This window comes from Haliotis asinina, chromosome 5 (genome assembly GCF_037392515.1).
Source record: "Haliotis asinina isolate JCU_RB_2024 chromosome 5, JCU_Hal_asi_v2, whole genome shotgun sequence".
Taxonomy (NCBI): domain Eukaryota; kingdom Metazoa; phylum Mollusca; class Gastropoda; order Lepetellida; family Haliotidae; genus Haliotis; species Haliotis asinina.
The window spans coordinates 77,350,910-77,364,887 of record NC_090284.1 but is presented as its reverse complement, the minus strand read 5'-3'; the positions used below and the strand labels follow the sequence as shown (position 1 = coordinate 77,364,887).

General features: G+C 40.5%; 1 protein-coding gene across 1 annotated transcript in view; it reads right to left on the bottom strand.

The window, feature by feature from the left end:
• The window catches only part of LOC137285337 (uncharacterized), a 231,844-nt gene that overhangs the window by 130,906 nt on the left and 86,960 nt on the right, over positions 1-13,978 (bottom strand). Inside the window, exons 21-23 of the mRNA XM_067817702.1 lie at positions 13,558-13,755; positions 13,169-13,360; positions 212-457 (exon numbers count right to left, since the gene is read on the bottom strand). Coding sequence (XP_067673803.1) covers positions 212-457; positions 13,169-13,360; positions 13,558-13,755 — 636 coding nt within the window. The remainder of the gene's footprint in view (positions 1-211; positions 458-13,168; positions 13,361-13,557; positions 13,756-13,978) is intronic.

The window sequence follows — 13,978 nt, the reverse complement described above, 5'->3', positions numbered from 1 at the left end:
GCAATTGTACATACCGGCACATGAGAAAACTGGTGTTGGTGTTCGCTGTTGTGTTTGTACGATCAGCTATGTGTTTATTTTAAAGTCTGGGTGTATGTGTGAATATGTGTGCGCAAGAGTTAATTGTTTTCACTGGAATGCATGTGTGTGATCATATCTTTCTACTGTAATAACAGTGAGTTTGAGACGTACAGCTTCTCTTTTAACCAACCTCTGACATTGATCTGGAACTTGCACTGGGAACTTAGACCAGCACCATCCGTGGCTTCATAAGTTACTTCTGTGTTCTTCCACACTGGGTCCGCTGGACTGAAGCCACGCGGGAGGATAAAACCTTCCATACTAAGAAAGCCAGAGTTGTCTTGAACGGAGGGGATGGTGATGTTTGGTACCTGCATCTTAAAGATGGTGATGTTCCTGTCACCGTCACAGTTGGTAAACGCTGGGGGGGTTGTATCTAAATACAGCATACGTTAGGAATTGAAACTTGTACACATACAATACAATACAATATAATATAATATATGTTTTATTATAATGTAGTATATAATCATGTATTTTTATGATAAACATTGATATTTATACTTCAAATAATGTCATATTTTTAACTTATCCTGACTCATGCTTTATTGCTTATCTCCCCTTCCTTCAAAACGGTTAGTGGAAACTTGAATGCCTTCAAATTTCCCAGAAGTGGATGTACAATTACTCACCTTGAGCCATGTCTGTTTCCCCACCAAAAGTGCCCACATGACTACACATGTCAAACCGCACGCTCTCCGACAAAATGCCACCACACAGGGAAGCACGAGTGATGTGAGGAGACAGTTGGAAGGGCTTCTTCTCACGAGTCAGAATAAGTATAAAATATCAATTGTATGACAAAAATTACACATTTTTCCTTATTCTGACTCATACTTTATTGCTTACCGAATCCGACAGAAAAGGTGGCTTGTTAACCACCTCCGGGATTGCGTGTTAGCGTGTACTCACATCCGTGTTCGCTTTTGTATACCCCTGGGAATTCTTCTCGCGGCTACATACTGTATTTCTGCCGGTGGCCCACCATCTTATACTAGGTATGAGAAGAATCTTTATACCTTATACCTTGGAATCGATATACCAGACGCCTCGTTGTCTAGATATCTGGAACGACCCATATGTTAAGGTAAAATCTGTTACCAAAACTGTTAAGGTAAGAGCTTTACCCAAACGGAGTCTTTGGTCACTCTGCGCTGACATTATTTATCTTGTAAGACAGGAGAACGTGGACTCACGGTCGGTGGCAATGGATCAGTTGGATGAAGTGACGATCTGGTTGTCCCGGCAGTTGATTCATCGCGATGAAGTCCCACCTAAGTCCTAGGTGGACAGCATAGTGGTTGCTAGAATCTTGTACGGCCGAAATCTAAGGCGTGGATTTCTGGCTGCAGTTGCTAAGGCGAGCAGAGAGACCGCGTGGATTCAGTCCAGCGGACCCAGTGTGGATGGACACAGAAGTAACTTATGAAGCCACGGAGCATGGTGATGGTCTAAGTTCCCAGTGCAAGTTCCAGACGCAGAGATGACTGCGTCAGAGGCTCGTAATCTTCACTGATGAGGTGCCACAATACTACATCAAGATCCCATGAAGGTACTCGGAATCCTACTGTCGATACACTAACTTAAAGGATCTCAATTAAACATATAATTCTGGAACCGCCGTAAACTTCACTCCTGTCTTCATAGCGATGAGTGGGCTGATTACTTCTAAATAACTTCACAGTGTTGATACTTTCAGGCATCTGATAGACCTCAGATGACAAATGTATTCTGTTACTTGTGGGTGAGTCGCTCTTCTCGCCATAAACCCCTTGCGACTAGCATATTGGTCAAAACTTCTCCACTTGTCGTCATTCAGGTCATGTGTGGATCGATGTAAGGCCAGTGTTACAGCTTTTGCTGCCCTGGTGGGGTACCGTCTTCTCTGTAAACAGGAGGTAATATACTCATGGAAAAAATTAAAGGAACGCATGTTTCTCCAGGCAATTCAACATTTCTGTTTACTAACTTCAGCGCCGTGTATTATCGTTTTCGTGAAGAGCAGTTCACTCAGACTCAACTTAATGCTTTCCATGCACGTGCACTACATGCTCCTGAAGTTACATGTACTCACATCTACACGTTACATGTATGTGCACTGTCAAACACAACGATTAAAAACATTGTTAACATGGCGAGACTCAGACTTTGGAATCTCTATATAGCGACTGGTGACGTCGGGGAGGGGAAAAAAACACCCCAAGGGACGACCGGACCCTACGCCTTATTGTTCTGCGAGACAGGTTCAAATCCTCCTCAAAATCAATACGGAATTCAGGCGAAGAACAAACGTCAGAATTTGTTCACGTCTTTAACCGGCTGGTCTAGAAATCCGCCGTCCATTGGATGGAATCAACTTGACTGAGCAACACAAGCGCTTGAGACAGCAGTGGGCACGGAACCATGGAGGAAGAACCGTACGTCAATGGAGAAACACCATGTTTAGTGATGGGAGCAGGTACACACTAGACCATAATGACTGTCGAATTCGAGTTTGGGGACGCGTTGGGAAACGTCACAGTGCCTGCACCATCAAACAGCATGATCGTTATGGTGTGGGGCGGGTTTATCTTTAACCATAAAACAGATCTTGTGCATGTTGATGGCAGATGTACGATATCGTGACGAGATCTTGAACCCGATAGTGATCCCCTTTACAGCAGGTCGAATGTTCGAGTTCCAGCATGACACTGCCCGCCCTCACATCGCTCATGTTTGTCGCGACAGACTGCAGGCTGCAGGTGTCCGGGTGTTGCAATGGCCAGCTAAAAGTCCTGACCTTAACCCCATCGAACATCTTTGGGATGTTCCTGGCCGCAATGTTCCGGACAGACCTGTTCAACCCAACAATTTGGATGAACTTTTCGTGGCTCTTCATGAAGAATGGCGTAGAATTCCGATTGGTACCATCGGTGCACTCATTCGCAGCATGCCACGACGATGCCAAGCTGTTCTCCAGGGACATAGGGGACACACCCGATATTGATTTTCATCACTTGACATAAGCCTTTTCTCTTACTGATTCAAAGATTAAAAGTCACAGCTATTTTCTGCGTTCCCTTAATTTTTTCCATGAGTATATGTTCCATACGTGTAAGCGGAACACTTCTGGGTTCCCTTGCTTTTGCCTGGGGTGCGGAGGTTGGGCCAATCTAGGAGGCACAACATGGGTTCAAGGGTTTCTGTAAGAGGTCTGGAAACCAGGATCCCGCCTGCCAGTAAGGCGCGACCAAAATCAGTTGCAGGATCTTCGTCTGGTCGATCTTGCGTAGTACTTCGGGCAACAGGATCAGTGGGGAGAACGCATAAGCGTTCAGACACTCCCAAGATACGGCTAGGACATCGACAGCCCCTGCTAGTGGATCAAGCACTGGCGAGATGAATGTCATCATGCCGATTGTTGAATCGCTCTGTGGATGACGGACGTACCTGTCTAGATAAGGCATCGGTTAAGACGTTCTTTGCCTCTGGCATGTGACAAGTCCTAAACCTCAAGTTGATATCTTCCTTGATGTCGAATGACTGGAACGTTAGTTGCAGTAGGGGCGCTGACCTGGTGGACCCTTGCAGGTTGATGTAAGAGCCCCCCGTAGAGCTTTCCATGTGTCTGATCAGGACTTGATTCTTTAGTTGTGCTGTCCAGTGTAGAACTGCTTCTGGTACTAACTACAGTTCCAACTAGTTGATGTGGAGGCTCCTCTCTTCTGTCGACCATGTGCCTTCGTCTTTGAAAGGCGCCCACAAGGCGTCAGCTTCTACTGGATACCGAGCTTCTATTCCTACAGCATGATAAACCCGACGGGTGATCACGTCTAAAACACGTTGTCAGCGTAGTATACTTTAGTGCCCGCTACTGAGTGACATCCAAGTCAAAACATCACGTTATGAATCAATGATAGGGGTGAACACCACGTCAAAGTACAAACATATGCATACGGAATGATAACAGTATAACTACAACAACATCAGTGCATAATTAAACCAAAATACAGCAACAGAAGAGCCCATGTTGTGAGTCAAGCGTGAGTTGGGTGAGTGAGTTAAATGTTTACATCGCATCGGCATTATTACAGCCATACAGCGATGAAAACAAGGTAATCAATCTAAAACATCCGTCGACAAAGGACAGTAAAACTAACTAGATTATCACAGATATATTGATGTTAAAACTAGTCATGAAATCTAAAATATTTTAACTAGAGAGGACGATAGAGAGAATAAAAACAGGCTATAGGTCGCCAACAACTGAAGGTAGGTCACCATACTAGGGACCATGGGGACTTACAGTACTTTTGCTACCTGCATGGACCCTAGCTGGATTCATATCATCCCTTCAGCTGCAGGCGGTGAGGTTAATTTTAGCCAAAATTAAAATGACAGGGATACTACAATTAAAATAGACGGTCAATTTAAATTACCTTTGAATGCCTTGGGACTTACGTACCTTCTCAGGAGGACAATAATTTTACTCTATTTCAACCCCCCTTGAAGGTACACCCACTAACAATCCCAGTTACTAATCCAAAGTACCACTCATAAAATATTTATCTATTTACAAATCTGCTAACAAATCTAATTCATTTAAATATGCGATAATTAAATGATAATTAACATTACTAAGAAGATTCTTCATGGTTCGTGATTTAAAATACTTATCCCTTGTGATGGAATATTCAACACAGTCAAGCAAGACATGCTTGACTGTGATTCTTTCATCACAAGGGATACAGAACGGAGGATCCTCATCTTTCAATAGATACTCATGAGCATATCTAGTGTGGCCAATACGACATCGCCTTATGATGACCTCTTCAAATCTAGACTGACTACCCAAGTAGGTGTGACCAATGTAGGGTTTAATTTCGTGTAATTTATTGATACCTACCTGGGTGTCCCACTTCTTCTGCATAAGATCCCGGATGTAAGATCGGATGTCATCTTTATAATCAGAATATGGAATAAGAAGTGGTGTCATAGATTTGTTGAGTGCTGCTTTGGCAGCAAAATCGGCAAGTGTGTTCCCAGAAATGCCAACGTGGCTGGGTAACCAACAAAAGACAATGTCGTATTGGCCAGTAGCAAGATCATTATACAATTCAATAATCTCTACTGAAAGTGGATGTTTGGTAAAAAGACCCTTAATAGCTTGAAGGCACGAAAGAGAGTCTGAAAAGATTATATATTGCTTATATTTGGAATGTTTATTTATATATTTTAAGGTTGTTAATACAGCGTTTGCTTCAGCTGTGAAAATTGAGGTATGATCCGGCAGTCGAGAAGATACTGTTTTTGGGTTCAACGACAATCCACTGTCCCACCATCCTTGGACCAATCTGTAAATATGGATGTATATGTATAAATTATATTTACTTTTTAATTGATTATATTCTTGTTTATATTGTAATTCATTAGTTTCTGATTTCTTAAATATAGTCAAGGTTAGGACGACGTGTGGCCTAACCAATTGCCAAGGAGGAGTAGACAGTAGACAGTAGACGAAAAGGAGAAACTTTAATATTTTCTAGGCGAATGCCAGCAGCAGAAAGGAAAGGTTTAATCCTTATCCCTAGAGGTGGAACGAGAGAAGATTGTCTGTTGTACAGATCCTCGTTGAGGGGATGGAATACACAATTATATGCAGGGTTCGGTCTTCAAATACTTAATATGTGGAAAAAGTTGAAATGTTTGTCGAAAATCAATCCCAGAAACTTGGCTTCCTTTACAACGGTAATTGGAGAGCCATCTAAAAACAGTTCAGGATCTGTATGAGGCTTATATTTCCGACAGAAATGAATACATTTGGTTTTTATCTGTGAAAACTTAAATCCATTCTCAAGTGACCATTTGTGAATTTTATTTAAACACATCTGTAATTGTCTCTCAATGGTATGCATATTTTTACCACGACATGAAACATTAAAATCATCCACAAACAATGACCTATCTATTGAATCATGTAATACTTTCGAGAGACTATTGATTTTTATGCTAAACAAAGTAACAGACAAAATACTGCCTTGTGGAACCCCCTGATCCTGATTATAATGGTCAGACAGGGATGATCCGACACGAACTTGAAATTGTCTGCCTGCTAAAAATTGTGATATAAAATGAGGCAAACGGCCTCTCAAACCAAAATCATGTGAATCTCTTAAGATACCATATTTCCATGTTGTATCATAAGCTTTATCAAGGGCGAAAATGATTGATACAGCATGCTGGTTATGGACAATGGAATTTTTAACAAATGATTCTAGTCGAACCAAATGGTCAATGGTGCTTCTTTTTTTTGCGAAAACCACATTGGATGTTAGTAATAAGATTATTGGATTCTAAAAACCACACTAATCTATTATTGACCATGCGTTCCATTGTCTTGCGAACGCAGCTAGTTAGTGAAATAGGTCTGTAGTTTGATGGATCTGTATGATCCCGACCAGGCTTAGGTATTGGTACAATAATGGCTTCACGCCACAACGGAGGAAATTGGCCTGTTGTCCAAATATGATCAAAAATGTTCAGAAGAGTTTCAAGACATGTATTGGGTAAATGTTTCAGGAGCTGATAGTGGATATTATCAGCACGCGTTGCCGTATCATGAACTTGCGCTAAGGCAGTATTTAGCTCATTTAGTGAAAAGAGTTCATTATACTCTTCACCATTATCAGAATGTAAGTTAATATTACGTTTTTCTTGTTGATCTTTATATTTCTGAAACTTTGTATTATAGTTGGAGGAAGACGAATGTCTAGCTAAAGTTTCACCCAACTTGTTTGCAATGTCAATTTTATCAGTTAAAACCTCGGGTCCATCTTTCAGATGATGAACACTAGAATTTCCACCTTTACCCTTGATTCTCTGTACCATGTTCCACACCTTTGTCATTGGCGTACGTGAATTAATCTTTGATACAAAGGTCTTCCAAGACTGGTGTTTACTTTGTTTAAAAGTACGTCGAGCCCTGGCATTGCTTATTTGAAAAGTATTTAAATTATGAACTGTAGGGTGGTGGCGAAAATATTTTTCTGCCTTCTTTCTACACTTCCTAGCTTGTTTTTCCATCACAAGGGGTCAGTATTTTAATTCATAAACTATGAAGGATCTTTTTAACAGTGTTAGTCCTCATTTAATTATTGCATTTTTAAAGGAATTAAAGGACAAGGTATGATAAGGGTGTTTTTTGGCACACTAACAGAATTGGCTGAAAACATGTTATTTGTTTAGAGACAAGTTAGCTTTGCATAAAAATGCTATATTTTATATGTTCTGAGGTGTAATTTTTCTGCAGAGGGGCCCAAAATGGGTTTTATCAGTTCCCATGAAAAATAACAAGAAGTCTGAAATATCAGTGTGCCATAATGGCTTATTTACAACTGTTATTTTATTTACATACAAATTACAGCAGTTTTATGACAGGTAGTCATGCTGAAAAACATGTCAAAGTCAGTCATAATGTTTTAACTTCAAGGGGCCCAATTAGGGTTGCAAAACATTGTTAATTCAATTACTTGCCAATTGTGTCCCCAAAACTCAGTCATTATCCACAGCATTCTTTGCAAATGTAATCCATGGGTCCATTGTACAACATGTAAGCATGATAACAATCATGTTGCACTAAGAATCACAGGGGCCTGTTTTGGGTGAAGCTTCATTTTGGGCACAGCTTCATTCTAACTAGTAAGTGTTACAAGTCAGCATTTACAACCAGTTTTAGCAATTATACAGTTACCATCTCAATCATCATATGTTATTACAATAGCCAACCATGTTGCACTAAAAATCACAGGTCTTGACCTCAAAGGGGCCCATTTTGGGTGAAATTTCAATTGCAGTGCAGGTTCATATTAACACCACGCACATGTTAATTAAAGTCAGTATTCAAAAGACTTCACAGAGTAATTATTCACTACTTATCCACTATAAAACATCCACTATTACTCTTCATTCACACAGTCATCAATCTCAGTATCTGATTCACTCTCAAGAACTGCAGTATTCAAAAGTGTATAAACCTAAAGTAGATCAAAATGTATAAAATATGAATTTAAAATATTGGGAACAAAGGCAACTAGACTGACTTGAAAAGGCAAATGGTCAGTGTCTTAACAAAAGATTCACATGATGTTAATTAAAGCTTATTTCACAAGTGTTGTAACATAGATTACCAAACTTAAGAAAAAAATTACAATATTTGGATTTGATGTGAAACAGTTTAGTTAAACATTGTAGACTTGATAAACAAACTTTGAAAAAAAGAAAGAAGAGTTACATGGATTTGAACCTGCATGTCTGATAACAAAAGAAACCTTCAGTCCACTATTGCAACCATTACGCTACATATTCCTTTGCCTCCCACTGTGAATTTAAGCTTATATATTACACTTTAAAACTATGTATGACTTGACGTCTGCTTGTGTTCATCACCTGCTAGACCTTGATACAATGTTCTTATTCTAGCTAAAACATCCTTCTCATACAGTTAAGTGTAGTCATTTTGGTTAAATGAAATCTAATATGTCATTGGAAACATCAAGGTACATAAGTTCTCGGGAAATGCATATGTTTATACATGGCAATCCTGTTGAATGAAGTGTTAATTTGACAGTGACAGGTGACTCAAAGGTGTTTGATACACAGATGATAGAAAAACTATGATCAAATTCTTACATAATAACAAAGATTCTCACCTTTACAGTACTACTTGATCATATTTTGAAAATCTTCAGACATCTTCTTACTTTTCTAGCAGAGACCAACAACCAAACACCAATGTTTACATCTCATAAATCTGCCTTGTGGGTGCCTTATGATATTGAAAATTTTAATAACGATGTTTGACATGTGTATTTTAGAGCACAAAACCATTCAAAATATAATGTATCATGGCACAGATGTGTAAATGTGATGGATTGTTTTTAAAGATGTTAGTTTATGTCAATGTTTATTTTTTTAAATGTTGTATGGGGCAATTTCATAAACCGAAAAAATGTACTTTTTTAAAGATTTTGATATGAGCAAAAGCGTGACCCACTACAATGTTTTAGGTGTACATTCTAATTTACTCGCTTCATATGTGGTGAAAAAATTGGGATGGGTCACGCTTTTGCTCACACTTTTCTATCACTCTGAAAATCAGAAAATGTAGGTTTCTAGAAGATATTGTAAAATATGTTAACTTTGAGGTCTTCAAAGAGGAAAACTAACAACACTAGAAACATAAAAATGCAATTGGAGGTAACTTCAACAATTAATTTAGCTCCTTTTATGCTAAAATTATCGTGTTGTAAAATTTTGATAATCATGACATGTTGTGGGCCAAGAAGGGCCTCCATCATACCTTGTCCTTTGTTAACTCAACTGTAAATAGATAAATATTTTAAAATTGGAAGATTAAATTTGTAACTCAAATCGTTAGTGGCTGTACCCTCAAAGAGGTTTGAAGTACCGTAAAATAATTGTCCTCCTGAGAGGGTACGTAAGTCCAAAAACATTTGACGTAAATTTCAGTTTTCCAGCTTTTTAATCGTAGAATAAGTGTGTTTTTACTTTATGGCTAGATTTGTCTAAATTGCTAACAGTTGAAGGGATGATGTAAATCCAACTAGGGTCCATGCAGGAAGCAAATGTACTGTAAGTCCCCATGGTCCCTAGTATGGTGATCTACCTTCAGTTGTTGGCAACCTATAGCTCATTTTTATATTGTACTGTCCTCTTTGATATATTGTTTTAGGTCTATTCACTAGTTTTATATTCTATTCTGTGATATTCTAGTCAGTTTTACTGTCCTTCGCTGACAGGGTTTTTATTTTTATTTTTATAATTAATCGTTCTCGTCACGATATGGCTGCAATATTGCCGATGTGACGTTAATCATTAACTCACTCACTCACTCCTAGCTTGTTTACAGCTGTCAGTAAACCATTGTCTACGAACATGTGGTTTAGCAGAGGCCTTAGGAATTGTTTCATCGGCAATACTTTTCAGTTTGCCAGAGAACAACTGAATAGGATCTGGAACATTAACAAAAACGGCAGAGTTCAAGTTGTCAGCACACAATGTCTGAAATAATGGCCAGTTAGCCTTATTAAAATTCCACCTTGTGGCAGATGGGTCATCATTCTGATTTATAGCGGAAAGTATTGTTGGAAAATGGTCACCTCCACACAGGTCATCGTGAACTGACCATTAAAATTCGTTATAAACAGTTGGGTCTGCGAGGGACATATCGAGTGCAGAATAAGTTCCCGAACCAGGATGCAAATATGTGACAGATCCATCATTAAAGATGCATAAGTTATTGTTTGAAATGAAATCCTTTAGGAGTTTTCCTTTATTGTTGGTGTCGGTACTTCCCCACAAAGGATTATGTCCATTAAGATCACCCATGATTATACATGGTCGAGGAAGTTGGTCAAAGAGATCCTGAAGATCGGACTGTCGAAGAGCTGTAGAAGGAGATATATACAAAGAACAAAGCGTAAAGGTGATCTATAAAGTGAGACGGACAGCAATAGCCTCCAGATTGCTTTTGAGAGGAACCAGGCTGTGGGTAACATCCTGTCTCACGATAATAGAAGCGCCACCGGTGGCTCTATCACCTGGAGGTGAGAATGAATGGAATGAACTGTACCGACGCAATTCAAAGTTATCAGTACTTTTCAAGTGTGTCTCTTGTAAACTAAAAACCAATGGATTAAAATCTTGAGTTAATATTTTGTAGATCATGAAAATTATTCCGAAGGCCTGTGCAATTCCATTGTATTAAATTAATAGTGCTGTTCATGGCGGTTCAACCGGGGATCTCGAACGCGAGGTACGTCTACTCCCTCGTTCTGGCTGTGAAGGAGTGACCCCCATATCAAGAGGTCCAAACGGATTATGAACCGTCACTAATGTTGTTGATGTTGGTGGTACATCTAAATGCTGAAGAGCCTTTGCCCTTCGCAGCTGTTTCTTTTCTTTATTTGACAACTGACTAACCTTTCCTGGATTAGATTGAGTCTCTGGTTCTTGTTCAGTCTGTGAGGCAGATGTCGACGACCTTTGCTCATTTCGAGAGGACTGAGTGAATTCATTGACTGTAATTTGTTTGTCGTTTACCCAAGATATGTCTGTCTGGCACGAAGTTGAAACTTTGGTTACAGGAGGATGAACGGGGGAAGAAACAGTGGCTGAATAATTTCGCAGTGTAGTAATTGGAGACTCTGCAGGTATCAACTTTTTGGCGTTTTGGTAGGAGAGGTTGTTAGATATTTTGACTTTAAGAATCCTTGATTCGAGTTCAAAATTAGGACATGATTTTGACGATGCCATGTGCTTACCGTTACAATTAGCACATCTTATAATTATGTCTCTTGTGCAGTCAGTGTCGTCATGAGATCCACTGCAACGGGAGCATACTGTTTTACGAGTGCATGACTTGGCACCGTGTCCAAATGTTTGGCACTTAAAACATCGCAGCGGATTTGGGATGTATACATCAACTGGGATGTTAAAGTAGCCAGCTTTAATGGCTTTTGGTAGAGAAGACAGTCCAAACGTAAACATGTAAGTATTAGTTTTAATGATATCTGCATCCTGCTTCCTGGTAAACCGTTTAACAGCAGTAACAATTTCTTCTTCTGTCATGTACGCCAGACAACGAGATCGGTCACGAATTATACCTCTGTAAGAAATCAATGTCCTGTACACAGAGACAATGACCCGTGTATCAACAAAATTTTGTAATCCTAGCAGGTTTACAGATTGCTGCCTCCGGGCACATTCAACAAGAAGTGAGCCAGGACGGAGGCGTGTAACGTTGGTTACCTCTCCGCATATGCCTTTGATACCCATAGATATAGCAAAGGGACACAACTTCAATGGACCTCCATCTGCTGTTTCAATGACCAAGAATCTTGGCCATGAATCCACTACTGCTGAAGAGACTTCATCATCAGAAGATATTGAAAGATGTCTCCGTTTATTCGTTTTTGAACCAGGGGGAATGTGTTTAGCCATGGTATTATAATGATGTTCAGCAACCATGATCTCCACCCGCCATCGAGTGTCAATAAGGACGATCCTGTGCAGTGGAAACCAAACTGCAAGATCAGAGCTACAGAGATGCAGACAGAAATACAGACATAAATAGCAAAGAAATCAAAAAGAAGAAATATCAGGCTGGTTCCAGCGCATGACATTCTTCCTAAGAAACTTAGAATTCAGAGGTCTATATCACCAGATTGGCTCATGAGCCAACGCCTTCTGGCACAAGACTCTAGGCAAAATATAAGTTCTATTTAATAAAGTTGTCACAATCATTAATCAACATATCCATGCTGTGATGGTTCCAAATAAAAAATGTCCATGCACAGGGCATGACGTGACCAGCCGATTGATAGAATCGGGCCAATTCTACCTCCCGTCTAGGTGAAGTCAGGGCCAAAGTGGTGTGTTGAGCAACAGGAACACGGTTGCAGGTTCCCATTGCCCTCAACCACCAGGATCCCCTCCTCCACCGACACAGGGCCGCAACCCACGGCGAACAGGTTGGTGGACCAAATATGCCCCCGGGTCCACTACGGGGTGTTGGCGAGCTCTTGGCGAGCTCTTGGCGTTACCCAGCACCCACCACGAGGAGGTGGCTCGCCACGGGTGCCTGTGAGTCAAGCGCTGTACGTGATGTCGGTACGGTTTACGATACACAAACGATCATCTCAAACAAGGTGAAAAATGTATGTTAACTGATGACAAAACATTGATAATATCTGTTCCAGTGAAGATGAATAACAGACTAACAAAGGCATTCACGGCATACGTTTGGCTAAATATCTGAAAATAAACTAAAGATAAACCGTGAAGAGATCCATGAAACATCGCCCAACCGTCAGTTAGGGAGAGAGTGAGGTTTTGTATATGTGCAGTCACGTGGGTTCTTCTCCAGTTTCCACTAACCGTTCGGAAGGAAGAGAAGAGGAGAACACTGATATCAAGAGATTACCTTCACATACAGAAACACTTCTACCCAGTGATTACCTTCACATACAGAAACACTTCTACCCAGTGATTACCTTCACATACAGAAACACTTCCACTCAGTGATTACCTTCACATACGGGAACACTTCCACTCCACGATGCTGACGTATTGGTGTCTGAGTAGACGCAGGTGCGGTTGTCATGAGGAACAGGTGTGAATCCAGGTCGTGTACACCTATAAGCCACAACTTTCCCCTGCTCGTAGCTGTCAAATATCTGATTCGTTCCCCCGGGAGTTCCTGGATCCGGGCACTTCGCAGCTGGAATGACAATAATGCCCATTGTGTCTGCCTGTCGGTTCTTGGATATACTTTTACACCACGTTCATTCTAGTATCGTTTTGAAAGCAATTGTTGGCTGCCTCGTCATGTACATGCTAACGTTAAACGTAAAACGTCATCACTGCACTTTATTTACTGCACTAACCATTATGATACACGCACATGAGGATATTTACCTTTACAGGTAAGATTACCAAATCCCCATCGACCATTTTCTAGGCACTTGACAGTGGTGGAGTTTTCAGTCGATACCCCAGATAGGGTCGCCCCTGTGCTGCAGCTGAACTCAAACTGCGCCCCAAACGCTGATCCTGTCTTCTCGGCGTCAGATTTGTTAAAGCCGGCGATGGCCTCCACAGGTCCACAGTCAACGACTGAAATATTTATTGTCGAATTGATTCTTGCCTCGATTTGATCGTGTTCGCCTCTACCTAACCTTACCACTCGCCTTCACGATTTGCAACCACGTGGAGTACCTACAAGTATTTTACTTGAAGGGATATTTCAAACACCTGGTACCAACACCGCAATTACAGTTCTGCTACACCATTATCATGCATGGGAGAATCACTGTTGTTCACAGTGCCAATATTAGAA